The sequence below is a fragment of the Neofelis nebulosa genome, chromosome 4, assembly GCF_028018385.1.
Source record: "Neofelis nebulosa isolate mNeoNeb1 chromosome 4, mNeoNeb1.pri, whole genome shotgun sequence".
NCBI classification, from domain to species: Eukaryota; Metazoa; Chordata; class Mammalia; order Carnivora; family Felidae; genus Neofelis; species Neofelis nebulosa.
The window spans coordinates 87,161,982-87,179,477 of record NC_080785.1 but is presented as its reverse complement, the minus strand read 5'-3'; the positions used below and the strand labels follow the sequence as shown (position 1 = coordinate 87,179,477).

The following is a 17,496-nucleotide window of genomic DNA, read 5'->3' as shown; positions in this document are numbered from 1 at the left end:
GCTAGCACATTGGAGGCAGAGCACATTTTTAAAAAATGTTTATTATTTATTTTTTGAGAGAGACAGAGACAGAGCACGAGTGGGGGAGGGGCAGAGAAAGAGAGGGAGACACAGAAGCCAAAGCAGGTTCTAGGCTCTGAGCTGTCAGCACAGAGCCTGATGCATGGCTTGAACCCACAAATCATGAAATCATGACCTGGGCCAAAGTCAGACACTTAACTGACTGAGCTACCCCGGTACCCCAAGAGCACATTTTTGTATATGACCAGCATAGTTTCCTAAATACAATGTATTACACAATAGTGGCAGATAGTGAGGAATGTGGTTTGGTTTTTGTTTTTTGGGGGAGGGCTACTAAAGTTTTAAGATTTATAGAACTAGGGGAATTTGAAACTTTCTTGGTAAATTTACTGTATACTGGTCATTATTAGATTTGAACTTATAACTTTTTTTTAAAGTCTTAATGAAAAGACACTAAGATTCTCTCCCCCCACATAAAAACAATTTGTATGAATTGATTGAACATATTTTACATAAGAGTAAATTGGATCATCTTCCTGTAGCTTCAGAATTATTGGCTATAACCATCATTGCTTTTTTTCCTTTTTCCCTCTGAAATCTCTTGATTTTGCTACTGTCAAATTTGGTAGAAGATTAGTAAACTTCTAGGCTGTGAGCTCAAGGAAATTACCATTGTGGATTAGAAGGGAGCAGGATATATGTTTCAAAGGTAACAGATGAAAAACAAACTACTCTTTACAACTCCTTTGTCCTGGGGTCCCTAACTAATGAGTGTATATAATGTAATGAATGTAAATAAGCCCATGGTTTAGAAACATTGAGAACTATAGAGGTTTTGAGACATATGAATATTACAGTTGTTTTCAATTTGCAGATGGGGAGCTAGTAGCCAGAGAACCTAAGTGACACACTCAAAGTGGCCATGTGAATTAGGAGCCTACGTTATACTAGAAACCTGGTATGCTGATTCTAGTTAAATGCGTTGTTCATCATCATCTCATGCCAATAAACCTATATATTTTTCCCAAGTGAAGACATTGTATGGCAGGTTTTATACCATATAACTGGCACAGTTGACGGATTAATTTACAAGATCAATCTGTTATTACCCATTACATTTAAAGTAAACTCCGTAAGGGGCGCCTGGGTGGCTCAGTCGGTTAAGCGGCCGACTTCGGCTCAGGTCACGATCTCGCGGTCCGTGAGTTCGAGCCCCGCGGCGGGCTCTGTGCTAACAGCTCAGAGCCTGGAGCCTGTTTCAGATTCTGTGTCTCCCTCTCTCTGACCCTCCCCTGTTCATGCTCTGTCTCTCTCTGTCTCAAAAATAAATAAACGTTAAAAAAAATAAAAAAAAAATAAAGTAAACTCCATAAGAACAAGGACTTATTTTGTTTACTGGATATCCCTGTGTTTAGATCAGCATCTGGGACATTTTTGAAATGAAGGGAGAGGAAGAAGACAGACAACTTAGGCAAAAATTTGGTATATGACCAGAGAGAAAGGAGGGCCAGGTTACTTTAAAAGCCCATACAGAAGAACATCACTAGAAAAAGAGTTTTGCCCGTTTTTGTACACTCGGCTGCATTATGCGACTCATGCATGCATTTTCCTGATTTTTGTTTTGTGACCACCCTTATCCTCCTAATGTTACAACATAATAAACTAATTTCACAAGTATACATGCCAAGCTCTGAAGACAAATAAGAAATAAGACACAGACTTTGCTTCTGAGGGAAACTGGCTAGCATTTAAAGAACCAATAGTTTCTTCTAGCTGACATTTTTGTACATATCCACTAGAACAATTATTTACACATATTGATGACTATGGAAATGTAAATACTAACATGCCTTTTTTGTTTTGCATTTAAGACATCCTCAAATTAGTAAACAGGGTAAATAAAGAGTAAATACCAAATCAATAATTAACAGTTATATCTTGTCACATGCAGATCAGATTTACCATCTAATAAAACACTTCTATTCACTCTTCCTCTAATATTTAGAAATGGCCAACAGATATATATTTAAACAAAAAAAACACCCTGATATATTAACTCAACTATTTAAGTGATGTGTGTGTTAGGGGGAGGTTGTGGTAGAGTGGGTATTTTCTGGGTTAAAGAGAGTCTGAAGTTTAAAAATTTTTTACTTTTATGTTAAAGAATTGAAGAAGTTACTTGTCTCCAAGAATCTCTTGGATACAATGGATGGCATTCCCTGTCCCCCACCCTATCAGCCCTGAAATGAGGTCTGAAATGAAGAGGTATAAGGTCCAAAAGGACCCTAACACAGAATAACCTTTTACTAACTTAGCCATGAGAACAAATATGAATGTTAGTTGGTGATAAGAAGTTGATCTGACATGAGTTGACTGGCAGAAAATAAGATAATCTAGTATAATTATGAAAGGGGAAAGTGTACTTTCGTTGTCAGATTATATATAAAATCACAGTACATGTAAATAAATGCGCTCTATAGGTTCAAATATGAAAGAGGCTTTGTTTTCAAGTGACCAAAACACTGATGTCAACTCCTTTCCAATTGGTTAACTAAATTTTTAAAAAATGAATTTTTTTTTCAATTGTTAAATCCAGTGTTAAATTCTCAGCCTATCTTACTCAGCACTTGGCATAATTGTTCACACCTTCCATCTTGAAACATTTTCCTACATAAGGCTCCCAGTACCCTCCTCTTATTTCTCCTCCTTCTTCACAAGTCATGCTTTCTTAGCCTTTTGTTGCTCATTCTTTTTCTTCTTGATCGCCAAAGTTGGAGGTTCTCAGTCCTCAGTCCTCAGAATGTTTCTCTCCTTTATTTATGCTCACTCCCTGAATGTCTTGCTCAGTCGTAAGCTTTAAATACCCTCCACATGCCAGCCATCACCACTTGCACAGCTGAAATGTATCTCAAGCTTGGCCTGTCCCTAACTGGACTCCTGATCTCCCCACAGTCCCCCACAAGCATATCCATCCATCATATTCATCCTATCAGGAAAATGCAATTCTGTTCTTACAGTTTTTTAGGTCAAAATTTGCAGTCTTTGATTCCTTTCCTTCTCCTTTATCTTACATCCCATCCATCAGCAAATCTTGCTGTTTTTCCTTTGAGATATATTTAGAATCCATTTCTTAACCACCTCCATTCCTACCATCCTTCTCCAATCTCCCTCTTCATCTGTCATTCGGATTGCTGTGAAATCCGACTCACTCGTCTGCCTGTTTCCATCCTTGCCTACCCACCGTTTATTCTCAACACAGCAGCCACAGTGAGCCCTTTCAAATGTTGGATCTTCTCGCTACTCTGCTCAAACACTCCAAAGGCTTCCCATTTCACTTGAAAGTAAAATCTAAAGTCATTTCCATGGCCCATGGCTACATAAGACTTTACATTCTCTGTCTCCCTACAGCACCGACAATCTCTCTGACCTCATCTGTCATTCCATCCCTTCCTCACTCAGCCACAGGAGCTTCCCTCTTGTTACTTGTCTACATCAAGAACAGTCCTGCCTCAGGGCCTTTGCCCTGCTTAAAATGCTCTTCCCTGGATATCCCAAACAGCTTGCTCCCTCTTTCTCCTGCCCTTTACCCTGTTGCTCAGTTTTTCTTCACTGCTATCTCTAATGTATTTCTTTGTTTTTTACCTAATTTTCCCCTAGAAAGTAAGCTCCCAGCACATAAACCAGTGCTGAGCACACAGTAGGTCCTCAACAAATACTTATGAAATGAATAAACAAATGGATGAATGAACCTTATATATCCAAGCAAAACCCATCAAAAATTTCTTTTCATAAAATTTGGGGAAACTGACATAACGTAAAACTCTAATATTAGAGTCAGAAGATAGAGATTTGAGTTCTGTTTCTGCTACTTCTAAGTGGTATGACAACAACTCTACAAGTAATCCTAGCATCCTGTCTCTCTTACCTTACCGGTCATCTGTGCAACAAATTCCCCATTTGGTGTACACCTTGTGAGATCCATGGCATTTTCCATTTTTCATTGATGATTATTCACACCTCTTATATTTGGGGACCATAAATTGTCCATCCCGTTACCTAGATACACATTCATTGAATTTGGGCCAAGTACTGAACCTTGAATTTAACTTTCTTTATCCATGAAAGTTGGGTTGAGAGAGAAAATGTGAAGAGAACATGTGAGTTTAAAAACATATACCATTGGCCCGAGTGTACCTCAAAAGCCTACAATGAATCATATTACAATATCATGTTACAAAAAACATTTCATCTCACAGTTTCACATAATCAGTGGTTATATATCCCTGATGTGCAGTTCAAGGTGCAGATAGCATATAAGAAATATAAGAAGCAGAGTAGCTACTACATAGCTGACCCCAAACCATTCCCTCATTTCTGGGCAGACAGGGATACTATATTTCCAAGCCTCTTATGGTTAATGGGATCTAGAGCTGAGTTCTGGCCAATGGAATGTGGGAGGAAGTGATGTACACCCCTCCCAGGACTGACCCCTAAACCATTTTATCTGCCAGCTGGTTAGAGAGGACTCAGTGGGGGACTTCAAGACCTTAGGTAGGGCATGGAGATCCACCAGAGAGAAGAAGCCTTGTTTCCTGAGCCATCATGTAGAGGAGAGTTGCTCAGGAAATCTGCTATTCAGGAAAACATGAATTGGAAACCATACGAGTGAGAAATAGACTTTTATTTGAAACTTTAAGACTTAGTTGTTAATATAGCAGCCAGTATGCCATGGTTGTTCACCCTCATGGTGTGGATTTATTACTTGGCTTGCTGTGTCATATATACTCTTTTCTGCTGACATCAAGTGGAAAGTTGGATTACATAATGGTGATTGTGGGATATCCACTGTGATTTTTGCTTAATCTCTTTGGATAGCACTCTTTTCAAATAACAAGTGCTTTTTCTCTCCCAGAAAGAGTCCTATATCAGATCCTTGTTACTGGTGAATGTCAACTCTCTTTCAACAATTTCTAAAGTCTTTTGTTGTGGTGGTAATGAGTTTTAAAATTCGATGTGCTTTTTAAAAAGTATCTTTTATAACTATAACTAACTAGCTGTGTATACATTTGTCCAAACAAGTAGTGACCTAAAATAAATATTAAAATATTTGGTGTGAAAGGGTATGACGTATGCAACTTAGTCTTAAGTGGTCCAGAAACACACACACACACACACACACACACACACACACACATTATTGAGCAAATGGGGCAAAATGTTAATAGCAATGTAGGTAAATGGTATATGGTGTTCTGTGTACTATACTTGCAATTTTTATGTGAATTTGAAACTTTATCAGCAAAAAAATTTAGAAAAACTGTTAGCAACATTAAAAATATTAATACTTCTTATAGCTTTGCTTTTAATATTTTCCCTGTGCAGTTTTAAGTTTGTGATACAATGCTTTTGTGTGATATGGTTTTTAAAAATTTAAAGCAGGAATTCTCTACATATACACAATTCACTGTGCCCCTAATTGTTATGCTTTGTCCTCAAACATAGCTCTGATATAGTGTATGCTACTTCTCAAATACTCTGAATTCTGTTTGAACGTAAAAGAAAGAGAAGATGTGCATTACTGATACTTATTAATTATTATACATTGTGAGCATATGAAGGGAATATTCTGATCTAGTGAAAACCTTTGGGATCATGTTTTTCAGAGATAAGAAGGGAAATTTTCAAATACTGATCAGCTGCGATTTATGGGAGTTTCACAAATTAAGTAGGGGACTTTGTTGCATTTTAATATAAATAAGAGTACAATACGTGACAAGGATTGATTACAGTAATCACTCTGGAATTGCTTTACTCCAGAGATCAAATCATAGCCTCCTTGGGCAGAAAGCATAATGTTTCCCTATACCATACTAGGTTGAGCATCAGCCATCAAATTATTTATAAAATAAACTATATGTTTCTTGAGCCATTAATATAGAAAAAGTGTTAGTCAAACTAATCAAGAAAATAGCACCACTACAAAATGAGAATAGGAATACTCTTAGGTAAAGTGGACATAGAAGACACAATTGGAAAATACTTGATTCAATTCTGTTTAAATACATTTGAAAACATGAATGAAAGAGACAATGTTTAGGATAATATAAATTATAAAAACTGAGTCCAGCCAAGAAACTCTAAGAAAAATAGAAACTCTAAGATTATTTACTGTGGAAGAATTTGAGAAAGTTGCAAAAGGTATCCCTCTCCTCCACAAACCAAACCAAACACAGAAGCCAACCCACTAGACCCTGATAATTTCAAAGGTGTATTATATCCTCAAAAAATAGATACCTTCAAGGTTACTTAATTATGTTAGAGCAGAGATGGATGAAAAGTTATTGGTTGCTTATATGACATCAGCATCACGTTGATAGCAAATTTTGACAGTAAAAAGTAAGCCAAAACAAAACAAACCCCCAAAAGAAAACTTCAGACTTAACTCATACATGAAGGTTGGTACTAAATAAATAAATAAATAAATTTTTATTTACTCTGAGAGGGAGTGTGAGCTGGGGAGGAGTAGAGAGAGAAAGAATCTCAAGCAGGCTCCAACACTGCCAGTGCAGAGCCCAGTGCGGGGCTTGAACCCACAAAACGCAAGATCATGACCCAAGCCAAAATCTAGTCTGTTGCTTAACCGACTGAGCCACCCAGGCACCCTGGTGCAAAATTATTTATAAAGAAATAGGATCTAGGAGTACATTGTAAGCATAATATAGCTTACTTCAATAATGAAAGGATAGTTCAATACTAAAAAATTTCTTAATTCAATTCATCACAGTAATAAATCAAAGGGGAAAATACTGATCATCTCTGTAGATTTTTTTTTTTTTGGTTTTTGATAAAATTCATTATCCATTTTTGATATAAGATTCTTTAAAAAAATTTTTTTTTAAGTTTACTTATTTTTGGGACAGAGAGAGACAGAGCATGAATGGGGGAGGGTCAGAGAGAGAGAGACACAGAATCTGAAACAGGCTCCAGGCTCTGAGCTGTCAGCACAGAGCCTGACGCGGGGCTCGAACTCACAGACAGCAAGATCATGACCTGAGCCAAAGTCGGAGGCTCAACCGAGTGAGCCACCCAGGCGCCCCGATATAAGATTCTCAATGAAATGGGAATTGAGGGGATATTTCTTTCTCATGGTAAGTATTCATCTCAATTAAAAGGCCAGTATTGTGTTAACTGTGTAAAATGAGACAGCTTCCATTTAAGCCAGGAATAAGATAGGAATTTCCACAATCTCCATTACTAAACAACAGTATTCATGAAGTAACAGTCAGCTGTGTTAAATAAGATAAATCACAGGTATGCAAATAGGAAAGGAGAAGACAGTGATTGCTATTTGTAGGTGGTGTGACTGTATGCCTCCAAATCCCATGAAATGAACGGAAAAATGAAAGAAAAATGTTTCTTATGAGAAACAATAAGATAACTCAGTAAAGTAACTGGTTATGAAATTAATATTTAAGAATAAAACCTAGGGGGATATGAAATATGCAATAAATAAACAAAAAGCATATTTATGTGGCATTTCATTTGCCTCCCTCCAATGGAATGTCAACTCCATGAGAAAAAGAGTGTGGTTAGCTTTGTTTATTGCTTTATCCCTAGTGCCAAAAAAGTGCCTAGTACATAGTAGGCACTCAAGAAATTTTTGTTGAAAGAAAGAATACATCGACATTATAGATTTACTCTTGTGTAGAGATAGATGTGCAAAGATACATAAATTTTTTTATAACAGTAAAAGACTAAAAGCAACCAAAATATCCATTAGTGGGTATCCAATTAAATATGCTATTAAAAATAATGAGATATATTTTTGAACTAATAGGTGAAGTTCTCTAAGAGAAATTTTTATGTTAAAAAAAGCAAGGAGCTAGGCCATAATACAAGTCTCAACACATTGAAAAGGACTGAAATAATACAAAACATGTTCTTCTCCAAGTAGACATTATTTGCAATTAATGGAAAAGAATTGGGAAATACTAAATGTTTGAAAAATAAACTACACATTTCTAAGTAACCTATGGGTCAAAAAAGAAATCGTCAGGGAAATAAAAAATAAATACCTTGAACTGGATGAAAAGGAAAACAGAGCCTATCAAAATTTACGAAACTAAGCTAAAGAAATGCATACTGTGAAGTTTATAGCTTTAATGTTTTTATTAGAAAGAGAGAACTAGAATCATTAATCTAAACTTGAAGACAGAAAGGCAAAGTAAATCAATCACAAAATAAGTAGAGGAGAGGAAATTATAAAGATTAGAGTGGAGCACACTGAAATAGAAAACTGAAAAACAATGAATCTAAAAGCTGGGTTTTAGGAAGGAATGTTATAAAATTTTGTTAAAAACTTTATGCTAACAAATTTGACAACTTAGATGAATTGTAAAAATTCCTAGAAAGAAATAAATTACCAAAAAATGATTCAAGGATGTTGAAAAATTGGAATAGGCCTAAATCAAGAAAATAAATTTAATTAGCAAACAATCTTTCTACAAATAAAAGCCCAGCCCAAAGGGCTTCACTGGTGAATTCTATCAAACTTTTATGGAGGAATTAACATCAATCCTACACAAACTTTCAGAAAGAAAGAGAAGGAACACTTTAGAACTCATGTTATAAAGCCAGTATTATCAATACACAAAAGCCAGACAATGACATCACATGAAAAGAAAACTGTAGAAAACCTCTCCCCAAATAGGTTCAAAAATTCTTAATAAAATATAAGCAAACAAAATTCAGCAACACAAAAAAAAGAATTATACGCAAATGGGATCATCCCAGGAATGCAAAATTAGTTTAACATAAAAACAAATCATGTAATATATAACACTGTATTAATAAAGTGTAAAAAACACTCAATCATCTCAATAGTTTCAGGGAAAAAAAACACCTGTTTAAAGTCAAGGTACATTTATTAAAATTCTCAACAAACTAAGAATAGAAGGGAACTTCCTCAACCTGATAAAGGGCATACAAAAGCCTAAAATCATACTTAATGGTGAAAAACTAATGCTTTTCCCCTAAAACTGATAATAAGACAAGGATGTCTGCTTATATTCACTCACATGAAATATCACAACAGAGGTTCTAGCTAGTGTAATAAGGCAAGGTAAAGGAATCAAAGGCATACAAATTGGAAAGGGGGAAATTAAACTTTATCATCAGATAACATAATAATCTCTGTAGGCAGTTTTATGAAATTTGTAAAAAACCTCCAGAACTAATGAAGTGTAACAGGGTTGCAATGTATGAGATCCAAAACAAAAATCAAATTCATTTCTTTATATTAGCGACTGACAGTCTGAAAATGACATTAAGAAAACAATTCCAGTCACAATAATGGCAAAAGGAATAAAATAGATAGGAATAAGTTTAACAGAAGAAGTATAAGATCTGTATATTGAAAACTACAAACCATTGCTGAGAAATTAAATGGGATTCAAATAAATGAAGAGATATACCATACTTATGAATTGAGAGATTCAGTGTTAGGTTGGCAATTCTTCACAAATTGTTCTACGTATTTGGTGTAACACCAAAATCTCAACAGGTCTTTTATTTAAAAAAATAAAATAAAAAGGAAAATCATAAAATTTATATGAAAATGGAGTGTTGTATGGAAACCAATTTGACAATGAATTTCATATATTGAAAAAAAATTTATATGAAAATGGAAAGAATCTAGAATAGCCAAAATAACTGTGAAAAGGGAATAAAAAGTTAAAGGATTCACACTACCTGATTTCAATACTTAATATAAAGCTAAAGTAATCTAAAAAGTATGGCATAACCATATGGGTAAACATACAGAGAATGGAGTCTAGAAATAAAACCTCACATTCATGCTAGTTCATATTTTATTAAGGTGCCAAAGCAATCCAAGAGGAATGGGTAGTTTTTTTTTTTTTTTCAACAAATGGTTCTAGGACAATACAATATACATATGCAACAAAATGCATTTAGACCCTTACCTCACACTGTGCATGTATGTGATCTTAAAGTGGTCTAAATGCAAAAGCTGAAACTATATCTTTTAAAGGAAGCAGGAAAAAGTTTGTGACCTCAGGTCAGGCAGAGATTACATAGATATAACACCAAAATAATAATCCACATAAGAAAACGTTGATAAATTGGACTTCATCAAAATCTAAAACTTTTGTGCATCAGAAGGAACCATCAAGAAAGTGAAAGGACAAGCCACAGACTGGGAGAAAATATTTGCAAACGATATATCTATGAAAGACTTGTAATCATAACTTCTACAACTTAATAAGAAGATAAATAGCCCAGCAAATATTCAGATGGACAAACTATTGAGTAGTGATGCCTTCGAAGAAGATATATGAATACTAATAAACACATAAAAACATGGTAAACACATAAAAAGATCAGAGAAATGTAAATTAAAATCACAAGAAAGGTATCATTATACAGACACTAGAATGACTATAATCAAAAAGATTGACTATGCCAACTAAGGGCAACAATGGGTAGAAACTGGAAACCTCATAAATTGCTAGTGGGAATGTAAAATGGTATAGTCATTTTGGAAAACATTCTGGCAATTTCTTAACAATTTAAACATATACTTGTCATATAACCCAGCAGTATCACTCTTAGGTATCTACTCAAGAAAAATGAGAGTATATGCACACACAAACACTTTTATCTAAATGTTAACAGCAGAACACCTGAATGGCTCAGTCAATTAAGCGTCTGATTCTTGGTTTCAGCTCAGGTCATGATCTCACAATTAGTGAGTTTGAGCACCATGTTGGGCTCTGCACTGACAGCACAGAACCTGCTTGGGATTCTTTCTCTCCCTCTCTCCCTCCCTCTGCACCGCACCCCCCAGAATAAATAAACATTAAAAAATAAATGTTCACAACAACATTATAAGTGTTGAAAACTGAAAACAACTCTTTATGTTCATCCACTTGTGAATGGATTTAAAAAATGATAGATCCATACAATGGAATACTGTTCAGTGATAAAAACAAACTACTTACACATGCACCAGTGTGGGTAAACCACAGCAGCATTATGTTGTGTAAGAGACTACATTTATAAAAAATTTACAGAAAGGCAAAACTATCCAGAAAGCATATTAGTTAGTGATTTTCTGGGGCTGAGGGAGCTTGAGATGATGTATATTCTAAGGATTACAGTGATTGTTACACAACGTATCATTTTAGCACTTAAAGTGGGTGAATTTTATATTATATGAATTATACAACAATGGTGTGTGTTAAAAATGAATTATACCCTAATAGCCAAGATATTTAGAGCAAGACATTTATATTAAACATACTACAGATATTCATGGATATGCTAGTTATGTATACAAAATTTCTGAAAGTTTCTATTCAAAAAACATGTTTGCCTCTGAGAAAAGAACTGAAAGTCTGGCACAGGAAAGAGAATTACTTTCCATTGTATACCCTCCAACACTGTTAAAAAAAATTACACCATGTATATTATTGCTTTAGAAACTAAAAATCCTAGTAAATGATTAAAACAAACAACCACAGTTCTGATCTAAGGACACAGGCATGCAAATTTGCTCTTTAAGGTCTATACTTATCTGAATGAGGCTATAAGCACTTATGAGTAGCCTATAATAAGATAAAGCCAATTTCATCACAAAACATGGTGTTAGTTCCTAATAATTTCAGACAGCTGAGTGCAAATTGTGGGAATTTGGGGAAACACGAGAGGTTTCTGACTAGAAATACTTTAAGCATCCCTGGGTACTGCATTCCATAGGTGATTGTAGGGGCCACAAAATAAAAAAAAATCCTCACCCCCAAACACAAACAAAATGCAAGTAGAATGTAACATGCTGGAGGACTAAATGAGAGGTGAAGAAAATAGGGGGAAAGAAAGAGCAAGAGTAGGGTTGTCTAGCAGGGAGCGGGCATTTATACATACATAGATGATTTCAAAATACTTCCTCCTGCTATGCCAAGTCTTTAAAAAAAGTCAGTACTTAATGATTTGTACACAAACTTGTTTCTATAAATCATATGCTGGATATAGTACACAGTGATTTTCAGTATACCTTTTAATATCAAGAACCTGTTACACCTTTTAATATCAAGAACCTGTTACAAAGATTTGCTTTTCAGTTGCACGCTATGAAGATACGGCTATTTAATTAAGAATATTGGTTATAATCTTACACAAGCAGTGGTAGAAATGAAAATACACTGTCAATATTTAATTATCAAGATTCAAGTGCTATTTTGTAACAATGCCTTAGGAAGGTCAAATTTAAGACTTCTGCTACCATAATTTCCCTTTTTTAATATAGGAACATAATACTTTGCATACCGTCGCTCAAAAATGCTTAGTATTTGATGTCCATTTTCACACAAGGAATCAATAATGTAAATATTTCCTTGAAGTGGAAACACCTGCAGAGAGGGCCAAATAAATCATAAAAGGTGCTTCTTTTCAAGCTTTGACTGCTTTCATTTGCATTTCAAACCGACAGGGCTTTCATGCTGTTTTTAGTGCTCTGAATAGACAATCACATATGTTTGCCACACATGTGTTCTTCACGCATGAGTTCCTTGCAGTACTGCCCCTTCTGACCCACCCTTGCTGTAGCTTTGAAGCTCATTTACACTCAACAGACATTTCATGAACACCTATTGTGGGTCATTCGACATGAAGAGCAGGACCACCATTGTATTTTCATCACAATATAACAGATGAGGCTTCTGAGGCTCCTGGACATTAAGTATCCTAAATCCCAGAATTGGTAAGTGGAAAACCAGGACTTAGCCTGAGACTTTTCTTTTATACTCTATTTTCAGGAATCCTCCCTATCTGTAGCCCCTCCCTTTTTTCTCTCCCTAGTTTGACTGATAATTAAGAGCAAAGTAGCACAGAAATGAAGGAGGGGCCTTCTGCGTGGCCCCATTCTCTCCTCCAGAAGGTAGAAAAGAAGAAACACCCAGGGCTCAGAGCTCCTACCATGTTCCTCACTGCTCCGATGTTCATACTTCACCTAGAACACCCAGCCCAGAACTCCAGCCCTAACCCTGTTCCATAACTTTCTTCCCAGGTCATGGAGGGCACCATGAGTAATTATCCATGTGGTAGTGAAAGAAGTGTCCTAAGCATCCCAATTCACAGCTCTAAAAAGATTTTTCTGCAACAATCAGTTTCCAATGGTTCTTATGGGGATTATCAAGACTATACTTGGAAAGGGTTGAACTAGCTAGCCTAGAATCCTACACACAATACAGAATATTGGTTTGGTTGGAAGACTCAGATTTCTTAATTAAGTCAATGGAAACCCAGCCTGAGATTTCTACAATCGGTACATTAATGAACTTTTGGAATACAGCCCACTCATATTTGGGGATTCAATCTTTACCCTCCAAATTCATATTAAGGTAGATTTGTAAGACTGCAAGCACTATGTTTATTGTGTTTAATGTAAAATAGGAGAATATATATTCTAAAAATTAAAACCAAAAAACCCATAGCTTCCTGGACTCTTTTCTCTTTTACTTTCTTAGAGTGTGTTCTCATTCAGCTCCAGAGAAACTTCCACTTTTATGATATTATTGTAAAGGTCTTACTATTTTACCTGCATATTTTATTGATGAGCCAGTGTTATCTTACCTCCTCGATGGATAATCAAAGAAGTCTCGCTTCCAATGGGACAGTCCTTAAGTATATCCACTACTTCTGTATGGCTCAGGTTCTGTACATTCTGCTGGTTGATCTCAACAATGAGGTCGCCTTCACACAGGCCAGGGCATCCCTGAATGTCAAGTATTTGTTTCACCCGCTGTCCTGTAGGACTATCGGCAATAGTGAAGCCAAAGCCCTGGGCACCTTTCACAATGGTTAAGGTCATAAGTTCAGCTTGGGTGGCCCCAGATGAAGCCATAGACACATTGTCATCATGGACGGGTGGTGGATACGTGCCATCTAGTTGACCATCCGCTGGCATTGAGTGCAAAGAATGAGGTGGCCGATCTGTTATATCTGGAACTGACTGTGAGGTCCGAGAAATGTATTCCAAATACGTTTCATAGTTATGTCTTCCGTTGACCATCACTGGAGGTGGCCTCTCCATTATTGCAAGGGGTGGCACCATGCTGTTAGCAGGATCTTCAGGATCAAAGGGCAAAGGGTAGCCACGACACAACACCAGGTTGACACTTTGACCGATAGGAACAGACTGGAAAAGTTTGACTACATCTGCATGAGTGTGTCCAAGGACACAAACTTCATTAATATAGACAATGACATCACCTGCAAGGAAAAAAGAAAGAGATTGACAACATGAGGTAAGTTCGATTAAAGTTGACATAGAGAAATGGAATTATTTATGAGACTAGTAAAAGAGGCACTGTGTTTCTCAGCAAGCAGTGAGAAAATCAATTAGAATAATATTTAAATTCACCGTAGGTGACTCAAGGTTACAACAGGTCTGCCAACAAATACAATGATCAAATGACGAAAAAAATCCTATTTGGTTATTCTTGGAGTTCAGAAACAGCTTTGTATTCAGAAAGAAAGGCTCAGGAAGAAAAGTTTAGATGAATTTGTGCCTTGAGGAAGCACACATTCTGTGCTTCTTTTCCATCATTTCCATCTTCAGTGCAATTCAGTTAATAGAATTTTCAAACTACTGAGAAGTGGTAGTCGTAAGTTTTGGATGAAAAAGAAAGCCCCAGTATATATAGAGATAGAGACAGAGACAGAGACAGAGATAGAGATAGAGATAGACATATAACTTGTCTCAGTCAACTATTTTTCTTTTTTGTGAAAGAGGAAAATATTTTGCCCACTTACTTTCTCCATCTACAGCAAGATGTAATTACAAAGGTTCATGTATACAAGCAAGGTCAAGAACACAGGTTTTGGGACCAGGGATCTGGGTCCGTATCCTGGCTCTAGCTACTTAGCTGATATGTGATATTGGGCAAGGGACTTGCCTGCTTTGAACCACAGTTCTGCGTTTGTAAAGTTGTTGTGAGGAGAAAATAAGATAATGCAGGAAAAGTGCTTGGCATAGTGCCTGACACATGGTGAGTGCCCAAAAATGTGGACCACTATTAATATCACTGTTGCTAAAAAAGGATGGAGGGGATTGGGGACCCTGGCTTTCAAACAGGAGGCTGCCACAGGCTCATCCTTTGATGTTAGATTAATTATATTTCTGTAGATCATTTTTTAAAAGGCATTTGTCCTCTCTCCCCAGTGAACTATAATAGAGTTACAAAAGTCCACTGGTTAGAAGTTAACTTTATGATATTCAAATGCCCTAAATGTTAATTATTCATTATAATGAACTCACTATTCACTATAATGAATAACTCTGGAAAACAATATTTCCTCCTTAAAATGCAGAAAAACATGCTTGTTTGAGATAACTGTTTAAATTTTCAATTATGTATGAATAACAGTTTTATATTTAGACAACTGTTCTATTATGGATTGATATTTTTATCCTTAAAAACCATAATATTTGAGAATTGAACTTGCAAACTGAGATTATGCCTGACTATGCTGAGGAGTATATGAGGGATAAAAAGACATGTTTTCATGGACTGTCAAATGAGTAACTCAGCAGACATTAATTTATCAGGATAATTCTGAAAGGGATAGTGTAAATGGCTAAGGATTTCATTCTGAGATATTCTTGCCCATCAAAATTGCAAACATCAAAAATGAAAAACACAGAGTTGAGTTTTCAGAGTTAAATACTTTTCTAGGTTTTTTTAGTATCTGATATAAAATTGCTCCACTATATGCATTCTCAAATAAATAATTCTATGAATAAAACATTCCTGAGTAAAATACTATCAGCAACATAGACTCAGTTAACACTCCCTCTTCCCGAATGCTAGAGAACTGTGTGAAAGTGCTAAAGATATAAAGACAGAAAAGCCATTTTCTGGGGATCCAGGTTAGGTGTGATTCTAGAAAATGTCACAGACTCTGTGACTGGTGAGATGGAACTTCACTCTTCAAATTATGTCTATCAGAAAGGGTGTTGGTAATGGCTGGGATTTTGGAGCATGATACAGGGCTGAGTTGGGATGATCATCCTCCCCCTGCTGCTATGACTCCTCATTAGACCAGGGTGGCCGGGGACCCTGTGACATCATTTTCAACTGGCCTGGTCATCCCAGAGTCCCAGAGAGGTGTCTAATCCAGACAAATTTTTTTTCTTCTCTTTCCTGCCTCTTCGATTTTTAAGTTTTGATAATCTATTTTACACATTAGAAGGTTGAAAGAATAATAACTACCTGTGTACCACCATCCAACTTAATGAAGACAGCAATGCACATATTAGTTATGGCCCTCCAGGTAGCACCCCCCTCCCACTTGTATTCACTTCTTGCCCTTTCCAAAGGTAGTCACTGTCCTGCTTTATTCACATGTACTTTATGCTTTTATGACATATCCAGGTACCTGTAAATAATATTCCTAAATAATATTTAATCCCTAAATAATAATATACCCCCAAATATGGCTTTTCACATTCTAAAAATCATTGGAAATGGAATACATATTAATCTTCTATAATTTCCTTCCAAATGTATTTCTGATGTTTATCTATTTAATACCTTTACCTCTAGTTCATTACTCTTCATTGCAATAGAGGATTGGATGGCTATATCACTCTTTTATTAACATTTATCCATTTTTCTGTTAATGGATGCTGGGGTTTTTGTGAATTTTTGGCTATTTAAGATAATTCTGCTAATAATCTCTTTCCATGGCCCTTGTGAATATAGAGTTTTTCTGAGATATGGACCTTGCTACAGAATTGCTGGGCATAGACCACATGCTTTTTCAACTTTGTTACACAATGGCAAATGGCTCGCAAAATAGGTCAAATAGCTGTACACTCCCATTTTTAGTATATCAAAATTTTCATTGCTCCCTATCTGACGCAATACTTGGCATTCTCAGGCTTAACTTTCATTGATCTAATGGGTGTGATCATGGTTTTAATTTGCATTTCCCAGACTGCTAGTAAGGGTGAGCATTTTTTATATGTTTATTGGCCATTTGGGTTTCCTCTTTAGTACATATCATTTCCTCATTTTTTTCTTATTTGGTTAGTCTTTTACATTTTTTTTTGTTTTAACACATTGACCGCTCTTCTGCCCATCTCCATTCTGGATCCAGTGTTTTCGGTAGGTTTGGGGGGCTGCACGGTATAGCTGACATTATATGGGGTAGGGTGTCAGAAGACTTTGGTCTGATTTCCAGCTCCCTCACTTAAAATTAGCTGTGTGACTTTCAAAACTAACTTAAATCCTCTGTGACTCAGATTCTTCACAAGTAATGAGGAGCAAGAGAAATAGCAACTTCTTGTTCTATGGGAAATAACAAATGAGATCATGCAGGTGACAGGGTTTGTAAGTTGTTATGCAAAGGATGATTGCCATTCCAGTAATTATTATCTGTCCTTGGTTATAT

General features: G+C 36.0%; 1 protein-coding gene across 12 annotated transcripts in view; it reads right to left on the bottom strand.

Annotated features, from left to right (window-relative positions):
* Positions 1-17,496, bottom strand: part of MAGI2 (membrane associated guanylate kinase, WW and PDZ domain containing 2) — a 1,350,742-nt gene that overhangs the window by 225,454 nt on the left and 1,107,792 nt on the right. For all 12 annotated transcript variants that reach the window (XM_058725276.1, XM_058725278.1, XM_058725277.1 and 9 more), the window contains one exon: positions 13,672-14,310. In XM_058725276.1, the coding sequence (XP_058581259.1) occupies positions 13,672-14,310 (639 nt within the window). The remainder of the gene's footprint in view (positions 1-13,671; positions 14,311-17,496) is intronic.